The 27,045-nt window shown below is 38.0% G+C and overlaps 1 protein-coding gene across 4 annotated transcripts in view; it reads left to right on the top strand.

Moving 5' to 3' along the window:
• The window catches only part of LOC145997240 (uncharacterized), a 200,230-nt gene that overhangs the window by 120,103 nt on the left and 53,082 nt on the right, over positions 1-27,045 (top strand). For all 4 annotated transcript variants that reach the window (XM_083134067.1, XM_083134068.1, XM_083134065.1 and 1 more), the window contains exon 2: positions 4,128-4,263. In XM_083134067.1, the coding sequence (XP_082990193.1) occupies positions 4,141-4,263 (123 nt within the window). In that variant the 5' untranslated portion in view covers positions 4,128-4,140. The remainder of the gene's footprint in view (positions 1-4,127; positions 4,264-27,045) is intronic.

Here is a 27,045-nt window from a genome sequence, read left to right as displayed (position 1 = left end):
GATTATGTTGGACTGAAACCTTACCTGAGTAAGGGCGTTCTTTCGTTAGTGTCCCTTAATCAATTTCACATAATCATAATTCATCCACTGCGTCCCAATTAGCCAAAAGTAGCAAAAACGCGATAGAAAATAAAAATACAATACATTACAAAAACTTCAAATGATTTATCGCCAAAGGAAACTTGAAATATGTTAATGTACAAAAACCACCCACATGCCTTCTTAAGTTCCTTTATTATTCATATTTTGTGCTTATTTACATGATTATTTTAGATGTGCCTTTAAATTATTTATTCATTGCTAACTCGCTTTTATTTGTTTCTTTCTTTTTCCTTCTCCCCACTTTCAAAACTTCTCTAATTTTCTCTTTAAGCTTCTTTTTTCTCTCTCTCCCTATCCTTTTCTCTCTTCTTCTAGCTTCTTACATTTTCCATCTTTCTGTATCTCTCTCTTCTTAGCTTCTTTTCATTCTTTTTCTCTTCCTCTTTTTAGCTTGTGTCCTTCCCTTTCTATCTATCTCTAGCTTCTTATTTTCCTCTCTCTCTCTCACTTCATCTCGCTTCTTTTCTTTTTATTTCTCTCTTTCTCTTTTTAGTTTCATTTCTCTCATTCTCTCTTTTCTTCTAGCTTCTTAACTTTCTCTATCTTCTTAGCTTTTTCATTTTCTTTCTTTCTCTACCTTCTTATCTTTTATCCCTCTTTCTTTAGACTTCCTTCTTTTTCTTTCTTCCTCTAGGTTATCTTCTCTCTCTCCCTTTTTAGACTTGTCTCTCTTTATCCCCCTTCCCTACTCTCTTTCGTTCTTTTTAGCTTCTTTCCATAGAATTCTAACTTCATTTCTTCATTTTTTTTTACATGTTAACGATAGCATTGTGTCAGTTTCATACTGGAGAGAACTTTTTATTACATGTAAAAAGTGGGCTGTGGCCTCTATATTTTAGGGAACATATACAAAAATGGGAACGTTCTCCAAATCTGGATACGTGACAGCGATTTATGCACATGCATATTAATATGGTTTTATTCTTTTGATGACTAGGTGATCATGATATTTGCTTCAGGTATGTAATTTTTAAGACTTGAATCCGTCACACAAATAATATTCTGATGTCCGGGAATAAATTGTTACAGATATTTTATGACAATTAACTGCATTGCTTTCTCTTACAAATATTATAGAAAGGAGAAACATGATTCTGAAGAAACTGCCATCTACACATGAAATGCGTAACTAATAACACTTCCATACTCTCCAAGCTATGAATGTTGTTCTCTGTCACCAAAAATGTTGTTTATAATGTTCCTGTTACCAATTCAATGACCTACGGCATGGGTTAGTGCGCGAATTAAATATTTTGTTTTGGGTTCCGTTTATATTAACGTATTCCTATTATATCACAGCTAGATTCGGGTGGGAATGGGAATATCCAACCTGTTTTTGAGAAGAAAAAAAATTGAAGCTGTTTTCATTTTTGTCATTTAGTGTCACTTTTCTTCAACTTTTAACTAGTTGCGATGGGATTTGAAACCCAGGATCCGTGGCGTTGTAGCGTGCTGTGCTAAGCATTCCGGCACGAAGTTCGGTTTTAGATGTAACAATGGTTGCCAGATGTCCGTTTTTGCAGCATATCCTGCAATCTGTTTTTATATCTTGTTACAGTTTATAATATATATTGTTTCAATGAAATATTTAATCTATTGTGTAATAGAGAGGCTTCCAGATGGCGCTTTGTAATCAAGAGGTCCCTGGTTTGATATCCGGCAGATGCACATAGTGGATCGAATCCCACCTACAACTGTATGTCCAGTCCCCACAATTGGCCTATTTGTGCATGAAGTGGATTTATGTTGTTTGTTAGTGTATAACAGCTAGTTTATGCATAGTCATTCAGTGCATGTCCTTTATCAATATATTAAAATACTGAATATAACTCATTGGTTGCTTCACAGAAATATATATCTAGAGCGATCACTGTTCCACTGTTTGCAACATGTGTTATGTGTATGTTATATGAATACATTTTGGATCTAATATTGAAATTAAATTCACATTTCTTCTATCTTTATGCATAAATTACCAAGACGACTTTATGAGATCAGCTTTATTGTGCGAGAAATCTTGAAATGAGATGTCTCGCAACACTGTACGTTTTTGTCTCTCAAATAAACTGCTTGAATTACTTTTATTAATTTATTAGTTATATACATTTTATATTAATGTTATTAATAGTCTATAAAATATATCAATATATTTGTTTTATCCACCGGAAACAAATACATCAAATATTGAGAATGTTTTGATCATATACTGGGATGCACAAATATTAGAAAGGAAGTTGTCCATCGTTGTGTATATTCTCTTTGCTCACCCATATAAAGCTTCAACAACTGACAAAACCCATTAACAAGCTGATGAAAACCTCTGAACCGACATCTGCAAGAATCTAGTCCTTAACAACACGTAGGATGCAAGAGCAGAATTACTGAAAGGAACTCGTGGACAATTTGACTAACAATATTTCATTTCGAGATACTTACGTTTGAAACGAGCGACAAGCGACATCTGTAGCATCTTAGAGATATGCTAAGAGCACCAAACCTGATCTACCTAAACTAATCACGAATGCATCTAATAGCAAGAATAAACACGTTAATACGTTAGGAACGTTAGGTTTAGTGCTGTGTTAGCTTAGCTTGAGCAGCAGACAATTAACACGTGACGTCATAACAACAACACTACTAACCGTAGGATTTTCCAAGTTTCCATCCGCTTGTCCATAAGCTTGAAGTTCACATATTTTCCGAGACGTGGCGCTACAGTACTCTTCAACGAAACAGTACTTACTTCATGAACAAGTTTACATTTGGAAAATGTTTGTTTGTCTAGTATTATGACATCATCCCTAACAAGGATTGAAATTTGCCTGTAACTCCCCACCACCACCACCACCACCACCTTTGCATGTAAGGAAAACTCCTAAGTGTTAGTTTCTTCTGCCACTATCTTTCTCATTTTTTATATCTTAAGCCTTTCCTTCTCATTCAGGACAAAGAAACTCCATGTCTTCCCCAGAATTAGAACCCGGGTCTCCTTGCGCCGTAGTGCGCTACGCTAACCACTCCGCTGCAACGACTCGGGCACCGAGCTGGCTGATTTTACTCAGCTATACGTAAACGAGTAAGACTTTCTGTTTTGACAATGTTTTTTTAATATTTATTTACTTAATTCCACGATTAAAAGAAACGTTGCAATAAAAAAATTAGCTTCTTTAAATTTATTGAAGGTAAGCTATAATTTTCCCTCCTGCATAAGTATAAGTAATATTTGGCGTCTAACCTATATTTACAACCCATGTTTACGATATACTGGTGTCCCAGAAGTCTTTCCCTGATTACAAGCTTTATTCATATCCGCTATATGCAATGTAGAGATGTGAAAGTGGTGCCAAAATGTTGGAAAACTAACCAAGTTTATATGTTGCAGGTTTCAGTAATGTGGCTGTGGTGTAGCAGTGTCAGTACCAAGGAATCCGGAATTAATGCTCTTGACATCGAGTGGCATCTTTCCATACAATATTTCTTGGACTTGACAGGATTTGGGAATGAAGATAAATTCCATTTTCTAAATACCAACTTATTGATGGCAGATATTCTGTACATTTGAAAGTTCCTCTGCACTGTTATTGTCTCGTGATACCAGAGTACATGCTGAGCTTTTTCCTGATTTGTGAACATTTCCGGTTTTCTTGGCACTGACACTGCTACACTACAGCCACGTTACTCAAACCTGCAACAAAAAAACTTCGTTAGTTTTCCAACATTTAGCACCACTTTCACATATCTACCTTGCATATAGCGGATATGAGTAAAGTTTGTAATCAGGGAAAGACTTCTAGGACACACTGTATAATTATGATGCATTTTAAATGGAAAAATTATGTAATTTTGTTGGGCTGAGTATGAGACAATTATTAGCACGTAAGTCTCATTGGTGCAAAGTATTTATCCAAAACATCAGCGCTATCTAGTGGTCTAACGCTCACTTACAAGATACAATTATTTATGTTTGCTGAGCTGTGTTTCTACGCTTACGCACATAGTGCTAAAGTTTATTTTGTTTCTTCCAGAGGTCGCAACAAGATGAATCGTCTCGCTGTTCATTTGTCTCTCTTGCTGAACCTCTTGGTTCATGCTGTGATGTCTTCACCTGTGGTACAAAGAGAGTCTGGCATTGGTGATCTTAGGCCACATTTTCCCGGACAGGTAAGTAAATCTTTTTTTATTATTATTGTAGGATCAGTAAGCTTAAAACTTTAAAGCTATATTTATAAATACGATAAAACTAAAGTAGCTGATTCGAGTTTCAGTCAGTATTTGAAAAAAAAACAAGAGAAATGTTTCAATTTATAATACAGGGTTATCCATGTAAAATTGATACATTTCATTATCAATGAATGTGAACAATAAAGAAGTTTGAACTTTTGTTTTAAATCTACTTCTATTCACAGGCCAACAGTTTAAAGTGGTATCAAAACCACGATGTGCCTACACCGGGTATCGAACCCGGGACCCCTTGATTACAAGGTGATTGATTGATTGAGTTGGTGTTTAAGTTCACTTTATGTACAGTAAGGCTAATCGAGACTAGAACTACAGTTTAAAGTGGGATCCGAACCACTATGTGCTATCACAGGGTAACGAACCCGGGAGTACAAGGCGATGACATTATCACTGTGCTATCGGGGAGGCACAACAACAATAAAGAAAGCGTCAAGTTATTTCATGTGAAATGTAGCGTAGATATGGGAGTTTATTATTCTTTACATTACATGACGAAGATATCCTCACCCCCTCCCGCACATTCAGCTGTCCACGTCGTTCCATGTACAGTCACGGACACTGCTGGATTGTAATGAAAGTCAATGGAATTGTTACAACCTAGAAGTTTCCGTGGCTGTACCTGGTCATTCGCTGTTGACAGTGCAAGTAATTTTATTTGTAATGATCTCATTCAACTCGTCCAATGTCTGAGGGCAAGTAGCGTACACTTTTCCATTGAGATACTCCCACAGGAAGAAGTCGAAGGTGGGGGTTTAAGTCAGGCAGTCTCAGTGGCCATAAGTTTCAGGTACATTATCAGGTCCTCAAATACACTTTGGATCAGCGTCAATGACTCATTTGGTGCACGTGGAGTCCTCTGTTGAAAATACCCTTGACGCAGCTATATGTCATTCAATTTCCCAACAAACACCATGAACATTCGTAGCCTGTACTGCATTTTCTTTGGGACTAAGTCAATATGGCGATGAAAGCTACCAAATCCTGCAGAGCTGAGTCTTGACAATGTATGAATCTCCCAGATGTCCCGCGTCATGTGAGACTAACACGGACCTTTACGATGTATTCGTATTGAAATAAAACGTGAATGAAATGTGTTAGTTTCACATGAATCACCCTGTATAATTCGAACGTATTTCTTTCAAGATGTCACTCACAACAAACGCTGGTATTGTTCTTCAATCAACTTTAACGTAGCCTTCTTATCGCGTTCTTCTGTAACTGTAATTCAGGTGCTTTTTTGGACGAAGTAACTAACCCAGTTACTTTCTTGGGCGAAGTAACTTAGCTACTTGCTTTCTGGACAAAGTAACTGTAACTCCGTTAATTTTTGGGATGAAGTAACTGTGGCTCATTTCCATACACTGCTGACGCACCAGTCCAACCTCTGATGCCGTAGAGACTTCACACCAATGGACATGGTTATTTTCTTGCGATTAACGTGAGAGTAAAGAAGTATAATCTGACGAAATATTCACGTTTTAAATTGAACTTTTAACACTTGGATAATATGTGCAACAGAATTCTGGTGCTTAGCTACTGTTGCCAACCTTGCTAATAGGGTGTCCCAATAAAAGCGACGGATTTAATATGCTTAAGAAAATACTGTATACTTACAAGATGACAATTTTTTTAAAATCATTACAACGGGTAAATGTTCCGATTTAAGAATGAAAGATGACATCCGGCATATGTCCCCCGACTAGATCGAGAGCACTGTGTTTTAATGTCTGCTGTCGAAGCTGTTTCCTCAAATTTTTGATCAACTTGCGAAATGTACTGTCTCACTAGGCGCACTTCCACGTTCAAGGATTGCACGAAGCTTTGTAACACTCTCTGCATAACACTCGCCATTCTTGTAATGATTTTTTCTCTATCAAAACTCGTTGTTCCTTTGTGTAACGCTCCATGTCAACTAAGCTGCAACAATCACTGATAAAGGAACTTGTAAGAACAGTGTTACCAACCCAACCACAAGACATGTTGCGAAAATCAAACTTGGCATTCTTAAATCGGAACATTTAGCCGTTGTAATGATGTAAATATTCTTGTCATTCTTCTTTTAAAAAAGTATTCTATTAAGCATTTTAAATCCGTCACTCTTATTGGGACACCCTTTATTTTGTTTACCTTGTGGAGTGGATTAGCAGGAGGGCTTCATTGGGTCGTGCCCCATTTCAAGAACTATTCCCATGGGCGTCCGGAAGGGAGGAGTGGGGCCGTGGCTCCTCCCTGGAAAATGAAAGTCAATAAAAAAATTATGTATTTCACACATATAATTTCATTTTAGCCACAATAATATGTGTTAATTATTACATGAACATCATAAATTCAAATTTAAGCAATTTTTTTTTAGGGAACAACACTATTTTTGGAGAAAATGTGCCTTGTTTGCACCCCTGGAAAAAAAAATACCTTCCTTCGCCCTCCCTGGACGTCCATGACTATTCCAAAGAAATAATGTACTTTTACAACAGTAATAAAAATGTAATATGTGTGCCGGTGGAATTACTAATCGTTAGAAAATACTGTAAGTAAATAAACTTTTGTGAAAATAAATGTGAAGAAACGAAATGTGTATGTGATACCATGGATTTATGTTTCACTGTAAGCAAACGGTCTCGAGTTCAATTTCCGATGGAGGCACATTCCATAGTGCCTCGGCTCTCACTTTAAGCTGTAGGTCCAGTCCTGATTAGCCTATTTGAGCATTTTGTAAGAATCCCAATTCCAATGTTGACCATTTTATGGGCGTGATATGGTCATCACCACGCTTCGGTCGCATTTACCCCCCCCCCAAGTTTTATCCCCTCGTTACCCATTTATTAAAGGCTGGTGAAGAAAAGGACCATGCATTGACATGGCTGGAAATATTTTCACCTGAAATCATCCATCACGGGGAGCGAACTCGTGTCTTCTGTGTAACAGTTAGACGCCCTACGATTTTTTTAAATGTGAAACGTCCTAAGCGGTAAGTCAATCTCCTTCTCATATCAACTTGACTCATTTCTCCACCATTTTATTCACGACAGATGAACACAAACATTCATGTCTTTCACAGGATTCGAACCCGGGACCGCCCATATCGCAACGCACTCTGCAAACTACTCTGCCACAGAGTGCAATAGCTGAATCATCGCGGTTCCAAGGTGTCCGGGAAAAAAGTGCGCCATTTTCAAAACACTCAGTTTCAACCCCCCTGATACATTATGAGCATTCTTTCTACAACAAATAGGAAGATAATCTAAGTTCTGTTAACATACGTGACAAGTTTATATTCAACCAGGGCCAGACTGGGACTGCCAAGAGGGCGGTGGTAATTTTCATCAACAGGGTGCCCCCAAAAAACATTGATTGTAATGGTCTAGTGCTACAGTAAAGGCTGAATTGATTAATTGTCTTTATTGATTTGATTTATTTTACTTCGCTTTTCTGCCACTTTTGGCTAATAGCAAGGATGAAGATGAGTGATATGATGAAATTGATGAAGGGACACACAAAAAACATCCATGGTCAGGCTGGGATTCGAAGCCGGGACTCTGGGGTGTGTAACCACTCCGCCACGGAAGTCGGCTAAAGGCTGAATTGGGATTCACATTTTTTATACACAGAAGAAGATAAGAAATTCAAGATTTTGTTACTGCTAACCCACAGATAACAAAAGAAGAAGTGTCAGGTTGTTTCATTAAAGTTTAAACGGACAGAAATTTAACCCACAATAATGAAATTCAAATATATTTTCAAATTCTTACAACTATTTTTAAAAATAAAGGAAAAACTCAGTAAAAGTTATGATTTTTACTTATCCTTCATGGTCATTGATTCTTTTTTCAATAGGCGCCAGTCGTGCTTTCTTACTTTTAAGTCCAGGGGGGAACAGTAAATAAAATGTTAATTCACCACTGCTATATCCGTGACCGATTGTAAACAGTAGGGAAAAAATGCGCCGAATGTGTTTACGGAAGGGCGCCGAGACGAGAGGGCGTGCCGGGATTTTGCCCTGTGTCCCGGTGGGCCAGTTCAGCCCTGTATTCAACTCACTTCCGTGACGGAGGATTTGTTCCTGCATGTTCACACGGAAGACCGAGTCAAGTGCTTTGCCTGGTTCACTGAGTGCCTGCACAAGTTGCTTCCTTGTAAGCGTTCAGTAACAAACGTTTACGAAACACTTCCCATACCGTAGAGTGAAGTATTTCCAACTCACCTCGTTTTTTGAACTGAGTTCCTGGGACTGTGTTGGAAGTCTTGCTGAATTCTATCCACTGCCTCCACCAAACAGGTAGCCTTTCTCCAGTAATTAAATATACCAACGCCTAATGAAACTTTTATAAGGTGGATCCAAGACTAACTGACGCCGAAAACTGCGTCGAACTGTGATCACAGACGTCGTTTTCGCACATTCTACATCAGAAAACTCTTTTTGTTGTTTGGTCAGCATCATTTCGCACAAACAGTTCGTATGCGCACGTTGGGTATTTCAAATGAAACTTCTGCAGTCTAGTTGCAATCAATGCTTGTTACATGACGGTTCGCACAATGGTTACATAGAACAAAGGCGAAGAAATAGGTTCAATCTTTTCCGGACACCCGGTGAATATACAGGATGACGAAAAGTTTCGGAATCTTTTTAAAAATATTTCAACAATATAAATATATAAATCTAAATTGCTAACTTTTACAAAACTTTATTGGACTAGTAAGAACAACAAGAACAATACAATAAGTGTTTCTTTTTGCCTCGAAACTGTTGAGAAAAATCTCCGAAAATTACTGACAATGGTCGCATATAGTTTGACATTAATTTAGTCCCATGCATGTCCTAAAACTATTTTGAGTGCATCAACTGATTTCTATGGAACACGAGAAATCTCCTCCAAAGTCGACCACCAAACATGACATTCAAGTCCGGCGAATATGGAGGCCGAACATCCTTGCCCCATGTCCAAAAACCATGGAACAACACATCACACACATTGTAATTGTTGATCGCGCTGGAGCCCCGTCTTGCTGAAGCTTGAAATCGTCTTTGCCAAAATGGGTCTGTTTATTGCCAAACTTTTCCGGTGGCGGCGCCACCCCTGTTGTGTCCCTGAAGAATTTCGTTCGTCATTTGATTGTCCTAAGCTTTACATTTGAGCATGATGGGATGGCTATTCAAACGTTATTTTCAACGAAGGTAAGAATTTCTCGTGTAAATCGATAATACAAATTGGTTCAGTAAAGCTTTGAAGATTATGTAGCCAATCATAGGTTTCCGAAAATTACAATTTCCTGAACCTAAGAATTAAAGCACATTTGCATATGCAAATGCATATTTAAGGATTTTTAACTAAAAATGCATATTTCATATGCAGTGCATATTTGAATGAAAATAAGTTTTTGTAATGTGGCAAGTACGTCTTGCCTGAAAAATTCCACTCGTCGATTAGAAACCAAAGGGTTACAACAAGCATCAACATTATAGAAGACGTTAAAGAGGCCCTCGCCCAGGGTGAAGATCCTGTGTATGTACAGAAATTGGATGCAGTATTGAAAATGAACAGTGGGTATGCAACAATGGTGAAAGTTTGCAAAATTCTGCATAGAAATGGACAACGTGTGGATGATCTGGAACTAGATGTGTGCGACTTTGTTGCCCTAAAATATAGTCCACTTGTATCTTGCGAAGTGGAACGTGTGTTTTCTGAATATAAGACTATTCTAGCTGAAAACAGAAGGAGTTTCAAGTTCGAAAATTTGAGAAATCATGTTGTTATCAAATGCAATCATTATCTTGATCTGTGATGTATTGCGTTTCATTTAACGCAGAACCTTATTAATTGAAAAAAATCTGTGTCGCGAATGAGCATTCAGAATAATGCATATTTGTTGCCTGGCATGTAATCTTTCATAGTTTGCAATATACAGCATTTATAAATTAAACGGGTTTTTAAAGTGCATATTCAAGTGCATATTTTACACTTTTTAGTGCATAACTATCCGAGCCCTACTTATGTACAAAGAACCATAAACGTGACGTCATTTAGGTCGTCCGTAGCTGCCATGGGTCGATAATACAAAAATTTAGATTCTTGCACTACGCTTTTTTTTCTGGTTGCGAGTATGTGTAATTCAACAGCGGAAGTAGGAATCGGAGAAACTCTCAAAATTATAAAGAAGAAATGTATTAACGGTGCAAGGCAAGATTTTTATTGCTGTACATTACGACACTATGCCTCTATCCGATAACTTAATATTAACGTATGTTTTCATTGTATTAAGCAGACATTTTCCACTCGTATGTTCGTCCTTTTTTTTTTTGGGTCCAACTATTTTAAAATTATAATTCCTGTAAATAAGAAATCCCTAGAGACATGGAACAGAAGATAAAATATTTTTCGTAATAACTATTCTTCTCGAAAAAAGGTGTGTATATAAAGCAAAGGGCCATATTTACTAGCCACGTGGGGAAGTACAAGTATGATATAACGCGAGATAAAAAGAGCCCGTTATTAAAACAACTATAAAAATAGAAATACAGTCGCGTGGAATTATTATGTATTATTCTTTACAGGATTCACAACAAAAAAGCACTAAAATTGTGAAAATTGAAAGAAACGTTAGCAAGTGCTGTGCAAATGTTAAGGCCTTTTGGATTTCCGATATATTTTCTGTTGTTAACGATCGTCTTCTTAAAGATCTAAATTTTACAGCACTTATTATTCAACTATCATGTTCAGACATAATTCCTGAGGTTAAGATGAAATTTAACTTGCAATTTAATATACTAGCAGCAGAGCATCAAATTCCCCATGTATTCAAATGGGATAACAATTGCACATCAAAAGCGTGAAGACACAACAGGGGTGGTGCTGCCATCTACAATAGTTTGCTTTGCACGGAGAACGATTTGCTGATGGCTAGTAGCGTTAATTTGGTCATTCTCATTGATGAACGACAAGGGTGTTTCGCCTGTTGTGCAAGTAAACCAACACAGACGTCGGAACTGACGGCGAGCGACAGCAGCGAAATTATTCTATCCCCTTCTTCAGTAATTGAAGGTGGCTTTAACGTTTGTGCACACTGTCTACTGTGAAAATTTTATCATTACTAAAGGAACTTTTTGAAGGCGCTCACCAGCATCGTGAGTTTTCCAACTGCTCGTGTTTCATCATAAAGAAACACTTCAATAACAGTTACGGTAGCACTGGCAGAGACGATTCCACCACGCAGGTAAAACAGCGACAGCGCAATATCAGGCGAAGCCAGGCCGGCTCGGTAGCTCAGTGGTGTCGGTCCCCGATCCAGGGATCCCGGGTGCGTATTTCACATGTGCACATTGAAATAGAGATTGGGGGCGTGGTTTGTGTATGAATGCTCCCTATTGGCTAGCAGACTGCCTCAATGATATAGGATAGGACACTGGCATATATTTCATTGTCTTGTGCGAACACTTTCTGTAAAGCACAGACTACAAGCAGAACCATCTAGTGGGAAAAATACAACGCAATCGGATAGTAATCAATACTCGAAAAACGAGTAGACTTTCTTATTGGAAATAAAAGCGGCAATAATTTTTAAAATGTTGCGTTGGATGAAAATTCTTATAGGATTATTTAATATATTGGGTCATTTTCCGCTTTTCGTCAGATGCAAACAAGGAGCATTTTTAATTCTTATTCTAAAAATCTGTCAAAACCTTGTGTAGCGTCAAAACCTTAATTTCGACTATATAAGCGCGCGGCTATTTGTTTTGTAAAAAGTTGTTACAAACCAGATATTACATATTGGAAACAACAACACAAGATGAGAAGAGAGGAGTTTCAAAAAAGAAAAGTAGATGGCAGCACAAGGTGAAAGAATATAAATAAATCGCTGGAGGATATAAGTATGGATTTAGTGAAAGTGAACTACAATAGAAAGATGTAGAAAAGATCAAAGCAATGTATAAAAAGTAGAAAATAGATGGAAAAGGAAAATATAAGTGGTTTACATCATTCAACAAGTTCCAGCCTGTAGTCAATTGTTAGGCACGCCATAGAAGTACTCAATAAAGAAAAAATAGACCAGCCAATTAGAAACTTCTCCATTACAAGCCACGCCCCAAATCTCTATTTCAATGTGCATATGTGAAATACGCATCCCGGGTACGAATCTCGGCTTGGACATGGATGTTTGTGTTGTCCGTAAATGAGAAAACCTAGAAAAAAGAGAAACATTTATATGTACGAATGTTGAGAAAAAGTGTGAATGATGGGGGATACCACCGAATAGGGGTATTCCTTTTATTAAAAAAAATAATAAAAAAATAAAAGTGTTAGAGAAATTGCACGATATACCAGAGGCCCGGCCTCGAGTCCTGATCGAGCCTGCATTTTTCGCTGAAAATTTCTACTTAAATAACACTTTATAATGTAACATTTACAAGGAATTCAAGAACACAGCAAACATAAACACAGTGTAAATAACACAAGAAAAAGTAGCCAAAAAAGTCTCCTAACATTTTAGCCACCCTGTGTGTGTATGTGTATGTGTTTATACATTATATATAACCCTCTAGCCTTCCTAAACCCGAAGGTGTATGGTTGCAAGCCTTCCATCTGTCGGTAGCCTGCGCAATGTCAATCCAATCTTTTCCATCCTTACCGATTTCCTTTAGGTCCATTTCAATTTTATCACTCCATCTTCGTCTTGGTCTTCCTACTGGTCTCTTACCATCAGGTATCCGAACAAGAATCCTGTAAACTCTTCTTTCCTCTCACATTCTAATAATATCTGCAGAGAAATGCAAATTGTGCAGTTCAAAACTATGTTACCTTTTGCACTCACCTGTCTTCTCATCCCTTTTAGTTCAAAATATTTTGCTACGGATTTTATTTTAATATACTCTTTCATTATATGGTGTATATATATATATATATATATATATATATATATATATATATATATATGAATCGGTGAGACCAAGAAGGGAAAGATTCCACTTGACCTTACTTTTGGGAAATAAAAAAAACCCTCATTGCAACCAAAACTAAAAGCCGGATAAAAAACTTACAATTACAAACTTATTCATCATAACCATAGTAATAATATTCCAAAAGGGGTTTGTTTTAAAAACCTTTATTTTAGCTCTGATATGTATTTGTTCAAAAAATGGAATCTTTCCCTTCTTGGTCTCACCGGTTCATATATATATATATATATATATATATATATATATATATATATATATATATATATATATGTGTGTGTGTGTGTGTGTGTGTGTGTGTGTGTGTGTGTGTGTGTTTATGTGCGTACACACATACATACAGTGTCCGGGCTAGAGGTACATGTATAAAAATAACTGCTTACAATGCGAAAACTACTCCTTGTATTGTCCAGTAGTAAAGCTCAATCGATCGGCCGTCGATCCCAGATTTCAGTAGTCCACTTGTACGTTCAATCGTGCTGTTAAAGTCACCCATGAGCAGAAACTGCCTGGCCACCGAGATCTTCAGATTTGTCACCATTATACTTTTTTTTGCATGGGACTTCATTAAAGATGTTGAGTATAAGAAGAAAGTTCACGATTTCGATATGGGTGATTTGAGACAGCGTATCGTTGCGTTAATATCACCTCATATGCTGTCAACAAATGGTGCCCACATTGACATATGCCAGTGTACATAAAGCTTTACCGATGCTAAAATATACGTGGCTAAACATAAACATATGGATAAATATAAGAATTTTGATACGAATAAAGAATTATTGTACATTCGCTTACACTCTTTTGTTTCACAATGCCCCTTGCATAACTATTGAAAGAAAACACACATATATATCGGACATTATTTGTAATTTCACATAAATTGTAACCTCATGACAAATTTAATTTCACAACGTCGAATCGCTTCTTCAAGAACGCAGTTTTTCCACGTTTCTCATGCTATTCTCGGATAGGCTAAGGTTTCAATCTTAGCGGAGTTCAAGGTGATCAAGCGCGCTGACACGTGGGATTTTCCTCAAATGGAAACAAGACAAGTATTAGAAATATGCCATAAAAACATTAATATGAATACTGGTGGGAGAGGGTGGGTGTGCTAACGACACAAGGCTGAAAGCGATGAAGCTAGGGAAATTCCCCTCTCTGTACATTTTCTTTCCCAGCCATTAGATCCTTAATTTAGTTCCCATCCATTAAAATAATTTCCCCATCAATATTTTATATATACAGAGCATTCCCTGACATTCGCTACGAGACTAGGCTGCAAGCGGCCCGGCATCAGCGCTTGTTTTTCCCGGTGAACGGGTCCGCGGCAGTCGCTTCGCTAGTCTGTTTTTTTCGCTCTCCCTACCTTCGCTCTCTTTCCCTTTCTGTTGACGTTGCAGACTGACGCCAGTATAATCCTCCCTCGGAAGTTGTGTTGTGTTGTGTCCGCGTGTTGAAGATTGTGGCTTAATATGGCACCACAAAAGTTTACATTACAACAAAGGATTTATGTTGTCGAGTGTTACTTCGGAAAGAGAAATTGTGAAGAAGTGCGACGACGTTTTGCAACGAAATTTCCTGGTGTTCCCGTTCCACATAGAACCACTATATTAAACCTTGTAAAAAAGTTTAGAGTAACAGGGTCAGTTCTGAATAAAAGTGGAAAGAAAAGCGGGGAAATAAAGTATACAAAGTCAATCCGCACACCATCTGTGAGTTATATGAGAGTATTGTACGAAAAATCGGGAGAATTACAGTAGACGAACTTGCACGTGTAAATGCCAATTTCCTTCGGAGATGCCAGGAATGTGTTCCAGCAGAGGGACATCATTTTCAACACCTTCTGTAGTCAAGGTTAGTACACAATATGAAAACTGTAATTTTAATAGCCGACTGTCGCTGACCCGTTGACCGGGAAAGACAAGCGCTGATGCCAGGCAGCTTTCCGCCGAGTCTCGTAGCGAATGTGAGGGAATGCTCTGTATATTTTGTTTTATTAAACACGAATAACGTCCCAAGATGCAGAACTCTGTAGGAACGGCTGTGTATGCAGGCCTATAAATGTATTCCAATGTTTGATTTTTGTGTATATTGAGAAACAGTAACGCGTTTAATACGTCTGTCCAATAATAATAATAATAATAATGCACGTTTATTGAAAAACCTACGCCTCGATAAATGGAAATAACTTGGCATATATATTTGGGATTCTAGACAACCCGCAAACCGGGAATATTTGTCTACTCACATGACTCCATAAATACTACACACTTTAATGGCAGGCAAATTGCCCATCAGCAGGTTCATTCATTCAGTTTTCCGCTACCTGGGGTTAACTGAAACAAAAAGCCCGATTGCCCTTTGCTGCAAAACAAGTACAGCTCCATTCCCTAAAAACACAGATGATAATTAAAGAAGAGAAAGAAAGCAATTATCGGTGGTCAATTTGCCTACTGTTATCTTTACGACAGATTGTTCGAATCTCAAAATGTCAAAATCAGAAGCTCTGAAAAACCCATTGTCTTCATATTATTCAGTTAACAAAGTAAAATCTGCTAAAATAGTAACAATGTAGGACTTTTGGTTACTCTTTATTGCGTTTCGTCATGACACCAGGAGAAGTGTGGTTAAGACGTAGTTAAAATAATAAAATATTCAATTAACATTTTCAACTCTTGGTCAACCTTTATGACAAGTTTGGAAAGAACCACGACCAAGTAGTCTAATTACTTTATCTATCTTTCCGGGTGTCTTCTTGATATCTTTATGATTGCACTCATATCTAGTTTAAAACAGCATATGCTCTCCTGAATATAGTTACTACTCGCGTACTTTCGACGTGGCCAAGGCCACGTCTTGTACGCTCGCATGCGTGACCTTCGGCCACGTTGTGAGCGTAATCATAATGGGGTAAAATGTCTGAATGTTGTAATGGATGAAGGGGAACAAGTGTATAAGTTCGCTAATTTGAAAAGTTTCGAAAGTTACTTTATGTGTGTATGAGCTCTAATGAGGTACAAATATTCAAAAGAGTATTGTCTAATTTCTTAATAATAAACTGAGTAAGTAATAACAGTTTCAAGGTAAATTGAAAATGCAATATTTACGTCTTTTGTCATTTCCATATTTTTGAACGTAATTGGATAATAACTGTTTTCCGCCATTCCCCCCAAATTCCTACCTTGCGTCTGTAATAAATTCTGACGCTCGTATTTTGAAATACGAAATGTCTAGTATAATTCACTTACAGTAGTTTGTGGGGTGAAAATAAACTTTTTTAACTTCCCTAGAAACGTCCGTTTCCAATGGTGAACAACAAGCACGGCAAACTCTCTAAATAAGTGTTTGTTATTATACCTCTAAACATTTAGTTAAAACAACCACGATGTAGATAATAATTTCGCATTGAGTTTATCAATATATACGTAATTGTATCTGGGCTGAAACTCCTTATTATGTAGATGTCACCCTTGTTTGAGCCACCTTTTGAAAGCAGGAGTTGATTCATCTGTGTATTGTACATCTGTGAGAAATATAATGTATCTCGACAATTAAGAATTGAAGGAAACAATGTGTGCTGCAAAAGAAATGCCCGTGGCAACGGTTGCTAAGGACGTGAGAAAAGGGCATTTTCACTCTTAAGGAAGGGCTGATTGAGCGATTTTTGAATTTTCTCGGCCTTTTGGGACGATTTCATGGGGGGTCGTAATCGGGTGTTTTTCGCCTTCGGGGCTTCCTTCATGGAGAACATTTATGTCAGTGAGTCAGTGGGATTGGGGCTATATATATATTGGACTCGCGTACTTTCGACGTGGCCCTTGGCCACGTCTTGTACGCTCGCATGCTTGACCTTCGGCCACGTTGTGGTCGCAAACATGTTATAGATGGGGTTCCTCAATGATCTTAATGACTTTGAAAATGTCTGCATGTTGTATTGGATGATGGGGAACATATAACTTTGAAAAGTTTAGAAAGTAACTTTATGTGTGTATGGGCTCTAATAAGGTACAAATATTCCAACTATTATTGTCTACTTTCTTCATAATGAACTGAGTAAGTAATAACCGTTTCAAGATAAGTAGTTGGATGTTTTGCATTTACGAATTAAATTGCGACACTAAATTGAAAATGTTATATTTACTTCTTTTGTCATTTTCACATTTTTGAACGTAATTGGATAATAACTGTTTTCCGTCATTCCCCTCAAATCCCTACCTTGCCTCTGTAATAAATGCTGATGCTCGTATTTTGAAATTCGAAAAGTCTAGCATAATTCCCTTACAGCAGCTTCCGGGGTGAAAATAAACATTCTTTAAGTTCCCTAGCAACGTCCGTTTCCATGGAAAACAACAGGCACGGCAAGCTCTAAGGAATTGCATGTCATTATACCCCCTAAACATTTAGTTAAAACAAGCACGATGTAGATATTTACGCATTGAGTATAACGTAATTGTATCTGGGCTGAAACTCCTTATTATGTAGATGTCACCCTTGTTTCAGGCACCTTTTCAAAGCCAGGAGTTAATTCATCTGTGTGCTATTGATCTGTGAGAAATATAATGTAGCTGGACAATTAAGAATTGAAGGAAACAATGTGTGCAAAAGAAATGCCCGTGGCAACGGTTGCTAAGGACGTGAGAAAAGGGCATTTTCACCCTTAAGGAAGGACCGATTGAGAGATTTTTGAATTTTCTCGGCCTTTTGGGACGATTTCATGGGGGGTCGTAATCGGGCATTTTTCGCCTCCGGGGCTTCCTTCATGGAGAACATTTATGTCAGTGAGTCAGTGAGTCAGTGAGTGAGTGGTGGGATTGGGGCTTTATATATATTGGACTCGCGTACTGTCGACGTGGCCTTTGGCCACGTCTTGTACGCTCGCATGCGTGACCTTCGGCCACGTTGTGATCACAATCATGTTTTAGATGGTGTTGTATTGGATGATGGGGAACATGTGTACAAGTTCGCTAATTTGAAAAGTTTAGAAAGTAACTTTATGTGTGTATGGGCTATAATAAGGTACAAATATTCAAACTATTATTGTCTATTTTCTTAATAATGACCTGATTAAGTAATAACCGTTTCAAGATAAGTAGTTGGATGTTTTGCATAAACGAAATGAATAGCGACTAAATTGAAAATGCAATATTTACGTATTTTGTTATTTTCACATTTTTGAACGTAATTGGATAATAACTGTTTTCCGTCATTCCACTCAAATTCCTACCTTGCCTCTGTAATAAAATTCTGATGCTCGTATTTTGAAATTCGTAAAGTCTAGCAAAATTCCCTTACAGTAGTTTTCGGGGTGAAAATAAACTTTCTTTAAGTTCCCTAGCAACGTCCGTTTCCATGGACAACAACAGGCACGGCAAGCTCTAAGGAATTGCATGTCATTATACCTCCTAAATATTTAGTTAAAACAAGCAAGATGTAGATATTTACGCATTTAGTATAACAATATATACGTAATTGTATCTGGGCTGAAACTCCTTATCATGTAGATGTCACCCTTGTTTCAGGCACCTTTTCAAAACCATGAGTTCATTCATCTCTGTGCTATTGATCTGTGAGAAATATAATGTAGCTAGACAATTAAGAATTGAAGGAAACAATGCGTGCAAAAGAAATGCCCGTGGCAACGGTTGCTAGGGACGTGAAAAAAGGGCATTTTCACCCTTAAGGAAGGGCCGATTGAGCGATTTTTGAATTTTCTCGGACTTTTGGGACGATTTCATGGGGGGTCGTAATCGGGCGTTTTTCGCCTCCGGGGCTTCCTTCATGGAGAACATTTATGTCAGTGAGTGAGTGAGTGGTGGGATTGGGGCTTTATATATATTGGACTCGCGTACTTTCGACGTGGCCTTTGGCCACGTCTTGTACGCTCGCATGCATGACATTCGGCCACGTTGTGGGCGCAATCACCTTATAGATGGGGTTCTTCATAGATCTTAATGACTTTGAAAATGTCTGCATGTTGTATTTAATGATGGGGAACATATGTATAAGTTTGAAATGTTTAGAAAGTAACTTTATGTGTGTATGGGCTCTAATAAGGTACAAATATTCAAACTATTTTTGTCTATTTTCTTCATAATGAACTGAGTAAATAATAACCGTTTCAAGATAAGTAGTTGGATGTTTTGCATCAACGAATTGAATAGCGACTAAATTGAAAATGCAATATTTACATATTTTGTTGTTTTCACATTTCTTAACGTAATTGGATAATAACTGTTTTCTGTCATTCCCCTCAAATTCCTACCTTGCCTCTGTAATAAATTTTGATGCTCGTATTTTGAAATTGGAAAAGTCTAGCATAATTCCCTTGCAGTAGTTTTCGGGGTGAAAATAAACTTTCTTTAAGTTCCCTAGCAACGTCCGTTTCCATGGACAACAACAGGCACGGCAAGCTCTAAGGAATTGCATGTCATTATACCCCCTAAACATTTAGTTAAAACAAGCACGATGTAGATATTTACGCATTGAGTATAACGTAATTGTATCTGGGCTGAAACTCCTTATTATGTAGATGTCACCCTTGTTTCAGGCACCTTTTCAAAGCCAGGAGTTCATTCATCTGTGTGCTATTGATCTGTGAGAAATATAATGTATCTCCACAATTAAGAATTGAAGGAAACAATGTGTGCAAAAGAAATGCCCGTGGCAACGGTTGCTATGGACGTGAAAAAAGGGCATTTTCACCCTTAAGGAAGGGCGAATTGAGCGATTTTTTAATTTTCTCGGTCTTTTGGGACGATTTCATGGGGGGTCGTAATCGGACGTTTTTCGCCTCCGGGGCTTCCTTCATGGAGAACATTTATGTCAGTGAGTGAGTGAGTGGTGGGATTGGGGCTATATATATATTGGACTCGCGTACTTTTGACGTGGCCTTTGGCCACGTCTTGTACGCTCGCATGCATGACATTCGGCCACGTTGTAAAAGCAATCATCTTATATATAGGGTTCTTCATAGATCTTAATGACTTTGAAAATGTCTGCATGTTGTATTGGATGATGGGAAACAAATGTATAAGTTTGAAAAGTTTAGAAAGTAACTTTATGTGTGTATGGGCTCTAATATGGTACAAATATTCAAAATATTTTTCTCTATTTTCTTCATAATGAACTGAGTAAATAATAACCGTTTCAAGATAAGTAGTTGGATGTTTTGCATTTCCGAATTAAATTGCGACACTAAATTGAAAATGTTATATTTACTTCTTTTGTCATTTTCACATTTTTTAACGTAATTGGATAATAACTGTTTTCCGTCATTCCCCTCAAATTCCTACCTTGCCTCTGTAATAAATTCTGATGCTCGCATTTTGAAATTCGAAGAGTTTAGCATAATTCCCTTACAGTAGTTTTCGGGGTGAAAATAAACATTCTTTAAGTTCCCTAGCAACGTCCGTTTCCATGGACAACAACAGGTACGGCAAGCTCTAAGGAATTGCATGTCATTATACCCCCTAAACATTGAGTTAAACAAGCACGATGTAGATATTTACGCATTGAGTATAACAATATATACGGAATTGTATCTGGGCTGAAACTCCTTATTATGTAGATGTCACCCTTATTTCAGGCACCTTTTCAAAGCCAGGAGTTCATTCATCTGTGTGCTATTGATCTGTGAGAAATATAATGTATCTGGACAATTAAGAATTGAAGGAAACAATGTGTGCAAAAGAAATGCCCGTGGCAACGGTTGCTAGGGACGTGGAAAAAGGGCATTTTCACCCTTAAGGAAGGGCCGATTGAGCGATTTTTGAATTTTCTTGGACTTTTGGGACGATTTCATGGGGGGTCGTAATCGGGCGTTTTTCGCCTCCGGGGCTTCCTTCATGGAGAACATTTATGTCAGTGAGTGAGTGAGTGGTGGGATTGGGGCTATATATATATTGGATAAGAAAATAGAATAAAATCTCAATAGAATGATGAATCTACTTACTACAATACAAACACTAAGTAATATTTTATAACTGATGCCATGAATACTGACAGTAGTTCTCTGTCTTGTAATGCAGCTGTAGTAAGCTACATATTTACAAAATGAAAATCATCAAAACGCCAATGTCCCGATTTTAACGGTTTCGATTTTCAAACTACTCTTGCACATACTTTTAGTCAAATCGTTTACAACTGTTTTAAGCAATAAGTATAGGCTAAACGTGCTATGAATATGATAATATTGCGACTGAAGCAAATGAACAAAATAGGTAATGTATGAAGATGTCCGATTTCCACGGAACATTTACGAAATTAACAGATTGGTAAAATTTTAGGCATAGCTACGAATACTAATGACTGAACGATACTTACTTTCCACTGATATCGATAAGATCCGTTCCGTTTATCAAGTCTAAAACATGTCTCTCTATTTTCTTTAGCAGTTAGATTTATATATAAAATGTATTCCACAATAACTAGGCAAAAATGTCGTTTAGTCTTTAAAATTATGAAACTTTGAATTAATATAAACCCTTCTCCGTGCGTTTACGTAGTATACATTTTGTCAACAGATGGCGCAGTTAATATTTAAATATCTATTTTAATAAATAATAATATTTTAAAAAATAACTTATGTAAAAACAGTTTTTGCAATTTTCTTTGCAGTTATATGCACTAAATAAAAATAATAAAACGTATTAGTTTCATCTATGTTTATTGAGTTATTTGAAATTATTTTTAAGTTCTCAGAAGTTCTTTGTGAGGAATACTCTTTAAATACAACCTCAATTTGCAATACATTGATCGATACAGTTCTTTATTACTTAGCCTATCTGATTTTATTAACTTTTTGCAGGGCTAGAAATAGGTCCAACAGGGCTTAACTTTCTGTCTAATCAGGAAAATAAAGACATGTTTGTTCTCAACTCCAGTCTCGTGTGAAATGTGTCTTTTCTATTTTTCTATGAAAGTTTTACAAAGGATGTGAGGTGTTATTTTGGAATGGGTAAGCGCTGGTGGGAGGAATTTCCAAGCCCGAATATGATTTTTTACTTCCAGCACTGGCTGAATACAAGTTATTAAAAATTCAACAGTCGAAATATCTAACTGTATTGACGGATTGTTCTGTAATTTCTTAAACCATATAGTAGAATGTGCAATTGTTCAATTTAGTTATTGTAGCGCTCTCAGCCGAATAAAAACGTCTAAAGTTTAGAGATAAATCTCTATAATTCCTTTTTCAGGGTAAAATAAAAATTCTGAATAGGAAGCACTTCTCGCAAATACTAAAAAATACAATGATTCATGATATTTTAAGACTCTCTCTCTCTCTCTCTCTCTGTGTGTGTGTGTGTGTTTATGTATATAAACTACAAGGAGACCGTTTCTTTCGGTGAGCACCGTGGTGATATTCGAAAGGAAACAGGACAAAACAAACATGCCATTACTCCCTGACTAGTCAGTGATGAGAGTAAATTAAAATAATCTTATTTCTTCTTTCTTATTTGGTGACTTCTTTGCTTCAGGTTTTCTTCACTCCGTGTTCTTGACTTATTTTGCGTCTTTTGTGCTTCTGACATACTTGTGTGGGTAGTATCTCTGTGTCGCAATCTCGTCTCGTCTCGTCTTGTGAATGAGGATGGTTATCTCGGCCTCGTCTCAAATCTCTCAGTTGTTCGTTCACCTTCAAGTTAACGTTAAACGACAGAGCAGTTAATCTACAGCCAATTTCATGACTGATGATCGTGTGCACGAACGAAGATAAAAATTTAAACTCGGATCGGGAAAGGATCAGTGGAAAATTCCATTGCACGAAGACGGTTCAACACTTGATCGCGATATAGGAACATCAAAACGAGTTTATCTTCTGATCGGCCATTCGCCACCGTTTTGGTGCAGATCCTGGTTCACGATACTGACGCTTCGACTGCAGGCAGTTGTGGCAGTTGTTTTTGAATAGAAAAAGAGTGGAAAGTTATATCGAGGGGGTGCAAACGCTAGAGATGTTGGGTGTACAATGCTGATAATTCGAGACTGTGTAAAAACTGCCAAAATAATAATAATAATTTGTGGTTCTGTGGTGGAAATTCATAATGTTTTTAAATACTTTCTACCCCAGAACACAAAACATATATAAATGTCATATACTGTATTATGTGCAAGTGCAAGGTAAATTAGAACAGAGCAATGTTACGATATTGCTACATGGTGTTGGAAATATGATGGTATAAATTTACGAGAATACAGTGTGTATCAGAAGTCCCTTACCATCCCTTCTCAAATCCGCAGTGATGTATTTTCATGGAATTTGATATGAGCGACACAAAATAGGCCTAGGGGGACCTTTTGTAGTATGTCACGGAGACGGCCGCCATCTTGGTTCGGCCATCTTGAATTCAACTTTTTTACTTAAAATGACGAGTGGGTCATGTGATACATGACCATAGGCTAGAATTTTGTCAGGATGTCAAATCTGAAATCAGATTTCATGTAACTTCATTTGGTGAAAAGTTATTGGCAACTGAAAAAGATCCGGCGATCTTGCTGGCCACAGCACAGGCCCACCCCCACCAATACACCGATTGTGGAACAAGCCATTGAGGAAGTGACGCACATTTTGGTCGAAATGTTGTTGTGCACCATCGTGTTGGAACCATAGTCCTAGCCTAGCCTCAATGCCAAGGGCACGTCCTTCAACAGTTCAGGCAAAACATCACGAAGAAATGCATGATATGTACCACCACACAGGCGAACAGGGAAAATGTACGGCCCAATCAAATGGTCATGCACTATCCCACACCACACTTTAACCGCAAACCTGTGCTGATGGTGTGCCACGAGAATTGCATGTGGATTTGCAAAATCCCAAACGTAACTGTTTTTACTATTGAACACGCCCGTTTTAGTGAACATTGCTTCATCGGTCCACAACACCCTGTTCACAAAATTCGGGATAGTTTCCATGTGATGCAAAAACCATTGGCAAAACACCACACGTGGGTCAAAGTCCTGAGGTAAAAGTGCACCTTTTGAAGTTTGAAAGGGTACATTCCCTCTTCGAATAGGACGCGCCACACATTAACATGGGAGGTGTTGTGGGCACTGACTATAGCGCGCGTACTGGTGTCAGGACGATCCCTGACAGCATTTAACACCGTAACTTCACATATCTGCCATGTGCTTTTTGAATAGAGCATGCCGCATATCTTTCTGGAACGCCCTTCGTCAGCAAGATCGTCAGACATTACTCCCCTGGACTTCTTTCTGCGGGGAGAGATGAAACGCCTCGTATGCGAAACACCTGTCGTGTCGGCCGAGGATCTCGTTGCACGCATTAATGTCGCCGCAGCGACGATGCAGACACCTCGGGGTTGTTTGCTCGCACTAGACAATCGTTGATTCGGCGCTGTCATCTCTGCGTGGAAGTTAATGGCAGACAGTTTGAACATCGTCTGTTCGTCCCTCGGCACCACTCTGCACACAGTGATCATGTCGACACATATGCAACCTAGCGCAGCACCACCACCATCTTTGTTTTTCTACGTAATGGTGATGTCCACTACGGATATTCGCTTTCTTCTTAGTTGTCAGTCTCCACATATCACTTCTCGTGGATAACACATCTCGCTTAACCCTTCCCTACTCCCATGACTTCAACAGACCCATTCGCTTCCTTTTGGGAATCCCTTGCGCATCAACTTCACACATCTGCCATGTCTTTCTTTGAATAGAGCATGCCGCATTTCTTTGTAGAACGCCCTTCGCCGCGGTCATATGGTTGGCCGTTCTGCCACTATTTCTTTGTAAACATAATTTTCCCACTTTTTCCCACCTCAATAACTCCGAATGGGTGCCGTTTTCGGCATTTCGCCACATGAACTTTTGTGTTTAGTTTCAGTTGTAGATTCACCTCCTAATCGCTGGAAACGAACTGTAACACCCTGTATATATATATATATATATACAGTAGAGCGTCGATTATCCGAAGTAATTGGGGGACATGGGTGTTCGGAAAACTGGTTTGTTCGGATAATCGAACTTTATTTGCCAAAAAGAAGTACTGTACAGTAAATTTATTCATAAAAACAGGCATCTCTTTAAGTATGTATTACAAAGTAACGTACAAAGGCAACTTTAGTAGGAATATATAGTATGTGGTACAGTTTATTAAACAAAAATATGTACATATTACATACGCATTTTGCATGAACAATACACACAGTACACAAAATTAACGTTTAAAAAAATCCTTTATTTTGGTCTGTCTAAGCAAGCCTACACGCTTACGAGCAGCTAAGTCACGTACTTTTTTCATTACAGATATCTGAAAGTGAGCGAGTACACAGTTCGGTTAAGCGGTCGTTCGGTTGACCGACGTTCGGATAATCGACGCTCTACTGTATATAGGCACACATACATACATACATATATATACGAGTATATTCACATTATGTTGTTTGATAAACTAACCGGGACTGGACCTTCTAAGTGGAATCCGATCCGAACTGCTCTACAATGTGCCTCCATCAGGGAATGAACCCACGAACATTTTATTATAAGGGATGTTATCATTAGTAGTTTTGTGAAATAGAAATAGTTATATTTTATCTAGATAAACAATGATCACAGATAGAGATAGGCTTAATAATTCATTACCTCAGGCGATACTGTTACAGATTGGGAAATATTTGATGTAGATTTGTTTTACTTTGTGTGATTTATAAGTTGGCGTTATTGCTTTGCAACAAACAAGCCCCGGATTCGATTTCTAGCGTCGACTTACATAATTGTGTAGTAAATCTAGTTTCGATTAATGTTTATGTGTTTAACTTTGTTTTTTCGTACACTATATGGAAAAGGATTGCTCGAATTGTAATGCTAATTTTTTTTCTATGCTATTCGGTCATCAGTTTTTGGAAGGGACACCTGCCCCCGCGCGTCTCTTCAACTAAATCCGCCAATGCTACCAGGCACCTATTTTTTTGAGGCTGGGTGTATCCCAGAGAATCAGAGACATGTACGGACAAGAATTCCGACCTAGTTCACCCATACCGGCAATCGAATCCGGGTCTCCAGCGTGACAGTCAGACACTCTCCCTACTAGAGCACCGTAGCTTTAAAATATAAAATATAGATAAGTTTCCAGTATATTGTGGGAAAACAGTAGTGACAATAAATTGGGGTTAAGGTGAGTCTCCCCCTCACGACCTCCAGTTTTTAGAGAAAAAAATGTGGATATCGGAGTGTCGCAAAACAACTTCGACAACGCTTGCTTGGTGGTAGGTGTCATAGAAACAAGTAACTCTTTCTCATAAACTTTACCTCGAAAGCGATTTCAAATAAATGAGGACTGAAATTTAAGAGCGTTCATTCTAAAAAGGTCTCCATCGTGTTTCGACTGTCATGAAATATCAATAATAGCAAGAGAGACAGACGTACGGCAGATGTTGATGTAATCGACGAACGAACAAATGCTAACAGAATGTGCTCACCGTCTCGTTTCTCAAACGCAGACTGTAGAAATGTATTTGGAAATTACAGGTGCGTTCCACCTACGTCACAGACTGTTGCATTGTGGTTTCGGGGCAGCCATATTTGAGGCCAGATTTTGTAAGCATACGGAATTGAAGCGGGCGGGCGGGAGATACTAACACAAATACTCGTGATTTAAAACAAACTTGCAGTTATTGCAGATGTAACGAACGCTACGTGGTGGATATTTCCTTGCAAACGACAAAACAAATTGGCCGCAAACATGGCGGCTGTGCGCATCCTGACTTCAAATGAAACCCATCTTTTGGCAT

Source organism: Lepisma saccharinum, chromosome 13 (assembly GCF_977018435.1).
Source record: "Lepisma saccharinum chromosome 13, izLepSacc3.1, whole genome shotgun sequence".
Taxonomy (NCBI): domain Eukaryota; kingdom Metazoa; phylum Arthropoda; class Insecta; order Zygentoma; family Lepismatidae; genus Lepisma; species Lepisma saccharinum.
This window is presented reverse-complemented; position numbering and strand designations above follow the sequence as displayed.